Raw genomic sequence first — 6,105 nt, forward strand, 5'->3', positions numbered from 1 at the left:
CACAGCCAGGGCTGGGTGTCCTGCCCAGAACCAGGGCTGGGTGTCCTGCCCAGAACTCAGGGCTGGGTGTGCTGATGTGCTGCTCACAGCCAGGGCTGGGTGTGCTGGTGTGCTGCCCTCAGCCAGGGCTGGGTGTGCTGGGTGTGCTGCCCAAAGCTCAGGGCTGTCCCCAAACTGCTGCACCTCGTGCGTGTCCTGTGAGCCCCGATGCAGCGGCTGCAGCCCCCCAGCCCCTCTGGGGGCTGTCCTTGGTGCTGGAGCTCTGTGACTGGAGGTGACAGGGACACTGTCACAGCACTTGCATTACAAACCAGCAGGACCCGAGGGCCAGATTGGGCTGGTTCTCCCTCAGGCCCAGAGCCAGCACTGGAGCAGTTGTGGCAGGGCCAGTTCTTGGGTGGAAAGAAGGATGGTCCTTGCTCCACTTGGAGCAGCTGACAGTCCTTTGGCTGCTGAGAACCAGGCCAGGAGCAGTGTCCAGAGCAGGCTCATGGGGTCAGCTGGGATCAGCCACAAAGCTGTGCAAAGGGGAGGAAAGCAAGAGCAGCCTCAGCTCCTCCTGCCCCTGCAGTGCTTGGAGTAGTGTGGTTTGCTTCTGTTTACATCCCCTGGTCAGCAGAAGGACACAGTGCAGGGCCTTGGCAGRGTCACAGCTACCACAGCAAACATGTGCCTTCTGGAAAAGGTCTCTCTTCTCTGGTTTGGAGAAAAACACAGACCAGGGGGGTTTCTGCTGTCTGWGGACAAGCTCCCACATCCATTCCCTGAGCCTCCTCAGGAAAGCTCTGAAAGTGCTTCTGAGAAAGGAGAAAGTGCTTCTGGCTCTGCCAGCAGTTTGAGAGCAAGGGGAGAKGCAACCTCTATGTGTTGTAGAGCCTGTAGCAGAGCAAATGGGTTTGGGTTTGTTTCCTGTTGTGGTTTTTTAACCTGTTCGTGTATGTTGTCAAAACTGCCCTTCTCTTACAAAGAAAATCCCGTCAGTCAGTTTTTGACTCCCTTGTATTTCAAGGGATGCAAGTGCTCACTGAAAACCAGTGTCAGGTTCTACCCACGGTAGAGACTGGATAAACTTCCTTCTCCTCCCCCTGGGGCAAATCAGATTGTGCTGTTTCTTCCCATTGTTGAGGTTTGCATGATTAACTTCTTGTGTTTGCTGCTGACTTRCTAGAGCATCCCTCGGGTGATGTGAAGTAATACAAGAGCACAACCAAACCCATTTCAGCTCCTCTGGTAGGGCAGTAGCTTTGTGAGATGAATTATCAGTAACTGTTTCCCCCTCCCTTCTCCTCTCCCTCCCCATCTTTRCAGCATTAACAGTAGCAAAGTTGTCCTGCGTTTTGAAAGATTTGGCTTGGGGATCCTGGAACCGAGTAACCCAAAGCTGTAGCCCGGTGTCATTGTGACCATGTTGGCTGCCTGCTCCCACCCAGCACCAGAAACCCTCCCTGGCTCCTCCACGCCGAGCCTGGTGCGGCCCCTCTGAAGACCATCAGCTCAGCCCGGTCCTGCCTGAGCACCAGCAGTTATTTAAACAATGTTTACATGATACTTTTGTGTGAACTATATTTTTATAAACATAATAAACTGGTGAATCGAGTTGAACTACAGCCATTCTGAAATAGCACTGAAAAAAGAGAAGAGCTGTTCCTGGTTCCTCCTTGTGTCCACRGTCAGGAGGAGCCACTCTCTGCCTTCAGAGTGGGTTCCCCTGGCAGTGGCACCTCTGGGTGGTGGCTCCTGAGAGGCTTTGACTTTCCAGAGGAAATTCTTCCCTGAGGGTAGAACCCAGCCTGCTGCACTGGGACTCGCCCAAAGCGGGGCTGGTCCAGCTCTGGGTCACCCTGAATTGGGCTGCACCAAAACAGATCTGCAGGGAGAGTGTCTGGCCGTGGGGTCAGTTAATGGCTCAAGTGCTCTTCTCCACAGAACTCACACTGAAACCTGCTCCTTCTCATACAACCCCAGAGGAATTAAGAATTGCTGGCCTTAAAAAAACTAATGACTTGTTACAGCTCTGCACAGGGACCAAATTCTTCTGTTGAAGTTCAGGCACAAGTTCAAGTGCAGGGAAGGGCARGAGAGACAGGACAAGGGATAAGCTGTCCCTAAATAATGCATTAACTAAGGCCTGGGTGCACAGAGCTGCAGAGYCATTGCACACACACAGCAGTTGGCACATTAAAGCTTGCAAGCTCTTTGATAAACATAGGACTAAAGCAGTTACTTTGGGGAAGAAACCCCTTAAGAATGACAGAAATCTTGCAGCCGAGAAGGCAGTACCTGGGCCTGGAGGCCCTGCCTCACCTTAGCAGCTCAAAATTTTCACAGAGAGTAGTTTTAAACCCAAAAGCCGTCACCCCCATCTCCAGTGCAGTGTGGAGGTTATGGAGGTGACACCAAGCTGAGGTGACAGATGCATCATTCCCCTTGGTAATGGCTCCCCTTTCCCCACCATCACCCCAAAGCTCAGGGGGAGCTCCCCAATCTTCTGTGAGCAGGCAAAGCACCAGCCCTCAGTTTGGCTGCCTTGTGTCAAGAACTAAGTGGCACAAAACCTGAGTTCTGTTGAGCAGAGAGCTTCACTGCCGTGTGCAAGTCAGTTGTAGCCTCTTACAAGTGTTGACAAAGACTTTTTAAACGTCTCAGATACGCAAGAGGAACAGGATTTGGCATGGCCAGGCACTGCAGTGCTGTCCTGATCCCCTCTCCCCTCCCACGTTAAAGGCAYGGCTGCTGCACCCTCGGGCTCCACAGGACTCTGCTGTTTGTTCTCACCGTGTGGCAGCAGCTTTAGGCAGAAATTGTTTTCCCCCAAGTGCTGCTTAGGAACAGCACATCAACCCAAAGCAGGGAAAAAAGATGCTGCCCCTCGGCTGGAACCCTGCATGCCCTAGGGAAGGGCAGGAGCTGCTGGTCCTTGGCTCAGCCCGTGGCCGAGGGTGGCAGCGGCCTCGGGGTGCTCCTCACTCAGTTTTTGGGTGCATAAACCAGGCCCTGAGAGCTGGGACACCCCAAGGTTCTGTTTGGGATCAAGGGCGCGGGGTTCCTTGTCACAGCTGTCCCCTTTGTGCAGGGCTGGCCCTGGCTGTGGAGCCCTGTGTGTCCTGCCATGCCCCAGTTGGATGCTGTGGGATGTGCCCATTGGGAACGTGCCCTGCTCCAGTCCTGGCACTGGGGGTGTTCATAACTGCCTTTAACAGGGGATTGGGGTTGCAATGGAGCCTGGGCTGGGTGGTGCAGGGACACCCCAAAGTGCCCTGAGCACAGAGCTCCCCCTGTGCCCAGCACAGCCCACGAGAACCGAGCCCATCTCGGGGTCATTCCTGTCTCGGTCACCCTGCGGGGGCACAGGGGGCACAGGGGGCACAGGGATGGGGGCACAGAGCCCTCCCAGCCCCACTCACCAAGCGACAGTCCCTGGGTTGTGTTTGGTCCCAGTCCCACCCCCAGCCCGTCCCGGTGGAGCTGTCAATGTGACAATGCTGTGCAATGCTGCTACAGGAGCCACACGTCAGTAGTGAATGTAAATGGTCGTAACATGGTGAACATGGACACGTTTTCTTTTCAAATGTGATGTAAACTTTGTACAGTACAAATTTTTTTTTTATATTTTCTATGAATTGAGTGTCTTCCAGAATTGCTATTAAATTAATTACAAATTGTTAGGATTAACAACAGTTTCTGTATTAGTTTATGCAACCAGGAAAGAAAAAAAAAAAAGTACGAGTGCACTCTATGCTACTGGAATTCTGGATATGTAGGAATCTTTTCAGTGAATAAATCTTTGGTCTGGATAAAGTAAGTGGTTTGACCTTTCCTTCCCATTGACTTGGAGCCAGAACAGGAGCAGAGTCCAGAGAGACCCCCMAGCTCCTGCTCTGCTCTGAGGAACACCAGGATCTCCCCCTGGATTCATCAAGGTTCTCCCTCCTGGATATGAGGAGTCACATTATTAAATTGTTCATGAAGCCACCACTGAGTTCTCCTGATGCTCTGAACTCTTTCAGAAGCTGCTTCCCCTCTCCCCAGCACCTTCCCTGTTCTCTGCATTGGTGCTGCCTCCACCTTCCACTGCAGAGAGGGGCAGAGCTCAGCCAGACAGACCCTGCTCCCCACACTGGAGCTGCAATTTCTGAGTGTTCATGAATCCCAGGAAGGTTCTGCTACTGCCAGCAGCTTTGTGCTGGGAATAACAGCAGCATTGTCGAGCCAGGAATGGGCTGAGGCATCACAAAAGCACAGTTCTACATCTCACACACAAACAATAAAAAGCTTAAGGTAAGTTGAGCTTTGTTGTCTTTCATAAAGSATAAGAAATAACAAACTTAATTCTCATTATACTTGAAGGGCAGAGGTATTTGATTAAAAAACCAAACCATCCAGACTCCAAGCACAAAGGTTCTGCCCAAGCTGTGACTGGAGCAGTTTGAGGTTCCCTGCTCAGAGTTGTACCCCAGARGTGCCCTGGGCTGTCCAAGGCACCGACATTGGGGTCCTACCAAAACATCAAGAAAAAGAAAAAGCCTTTCAGCTACCTGGCCTCACTGTCTCCAGATCCCAGAGCACTGATCCTGACATCATCCCAGTGATGATGGGATCTGCCAGGTTCTGCCCCTGCCTTTGCTGTTCTTGTGAGCCTCAGCTGCCCCTCATCCCCCTGCCCTGTCACTCCCTGCACTCGTGGATCCTGTCCACACCTCCTGTTCCTTTTCCTTCAGRTAATGACGTTATGAAAACCAGGCTAGAAGGACATCCCAATGTCCTGAAGCACATGTGAAACACACTGTTCACACAGGGCACTGCTGACTTTTGAGTCTGAACTGTGCCTTCATCAGATTCCAGCTCCTGAGASCAGGGATGACAGGAAAATCTCATTTTAGGCTTTTTAAAATATGCTCAGATAGCCCTGGTACTTTCAGAGGAACTAGTTCTGACCTAGCTGCAAGGCCTAGGAAGAGCCCAAAGCCAACAAGAGCAGTTTCAAGCCAGTCTCACTCCCTGGTGCAAACTCACACTTGCCTGGCAGTAACAAAAATGCAAAAGGGATMATTTTGCACATTTAATTCCTGGAGATGGGGCTGTCCTCAGGGAGCAGTTTTGGCTGGAGCCCAAATCCACCTCACTGAGCTACCTTTGCCTTTGCAGGCTGGAGCCAAGAGCAAGAAGAGGTTCACTGATCCACACCACTTTGTCTCAGTATAAAGGCAGATTTTATTACAAACAAATCAAGTAAAYCAGAGAATAGAATCCCAACGTACAAAGTGCTTTGGAATTTTTGGAACCTTCCTGCCATAGGAACAACTGAGGTTCATGTTCCTGAGTGCCACAAGGCAGAACTCACCACTGCTGCCTGTTGAGCAGATATTCTGGGATGGATGCAGCAGGAATTTAAACTTGGGACCAGCACATTATTATCATTTACAAACTGCTCCAGATCCAGGCTCGTGGCCACACAACTCCCAGAAACAACCATCCCTTCACTTGCTTTCAAGTGAATATATGCAAATAAATCAATCTGATATAAATAAGGTGACAAACAGTACATTTCAAAAAAGATTTCAGCTCTAGTTAACTTAGTACAAAACTCTACCTTTTTCTTGTATTTACAAAAAACACCAGATTTATACTAGCATAGACAGTATTAAAAAAATAATTTGCATTTTCACTAGTAAGATCATGTATTAAAAGCACGTCAGAATAAATAGCAACAAAAGGTAAATTTAATATTTTAGTTAATTAAGGCTGAGGTTTAAGAGTCAAATCCTACAGTCCTGTACACGTGCATGATTGAACATGTATAGAAGGATCTGACTCTTTGGTTTTTGAAAATAAGAATAAATGTGCAAGTGTTGTCTAAAATGCAAGAGGATTTGTTCTTCAGCTGGTGGGTTGCARATCTCTTTTGCCTTCTTGTGGGAACACGGCCCCAAATATATCTTCATGGTATCGCTTTTCATTCTGCAAAAAGAAAAAAGGACACCCAAGAGATGAATTAAGTGTTGCCAGCTATTCCTTGTCCATCAGTTCAGTAACTAAAGGCCTTTTGSATTTGTAGGACTGGTTCTGTGATCGTAGATTTTTGTTACTGCCAAAGAAAGGGAACTC

At 49.7% G+C, this 6,105-nt stretch overlaps 2 protein-coding genes across 2 annotated transcripts in view; one reads left to right on the top strand and one right to left on the bottom strand.

The window, feature by feature from the left end:
• The window catches only part of KSR1 (kinase suppressor of ras 1), a 24,449-nt gene extending 20,627 nt beyond the window's left edge, over positions 1-3,822 (top strand). The window contains exon 19 of the mRNA XM_057379441.1: positions 1,309-3,822. Coding sequence (XP_057235424.1) covers positions 1,309-1,387 — 79 coding nt within the window. The 3' untranslated portion in view covers positions 1,388-3,822. The remainder of the gene's footprint in view (positions 1-1,308) is intronic.
• Positions 3,823-5,209: 1,387 nt separating this feature from the next.
• Positions 5,210-6,105, bottom strand: part of NOS2 (nitric oxide synthase 2) — a 19,860-nt gene continuing 18,964 nt past the window's right edge. Inside the window, exon 27 of the mRNA XM_057379452.1 lies at positions 5,210-5,958. Coding sequence (XP_057235435.1) covers positions 5,878-5,958 — 81 coding nt within the window. The 3' untranslated portion in view covers positions 5,210-5,877. The remainder of the gene's footprint in view (positions 5,959-6,105) is intronic.

The sequence above is a fragment of the Malurus melanocephalus genome, unplaced genomic scaffold (assembly GCF_030028575.1).
Source record: "Malurus melanocephalus ecotype Western Australia unplaced genomic scaffold, MMel_1.1 scaffold_406, whole genome shotgun sequence".
Classification (NCBI taxonomy): domain Eukaryota; kingdom Metazoa; phylum Chordata; class Aves; order Passeriformes; family Maluridae; genus Malurus; species Malurus melanocephalus.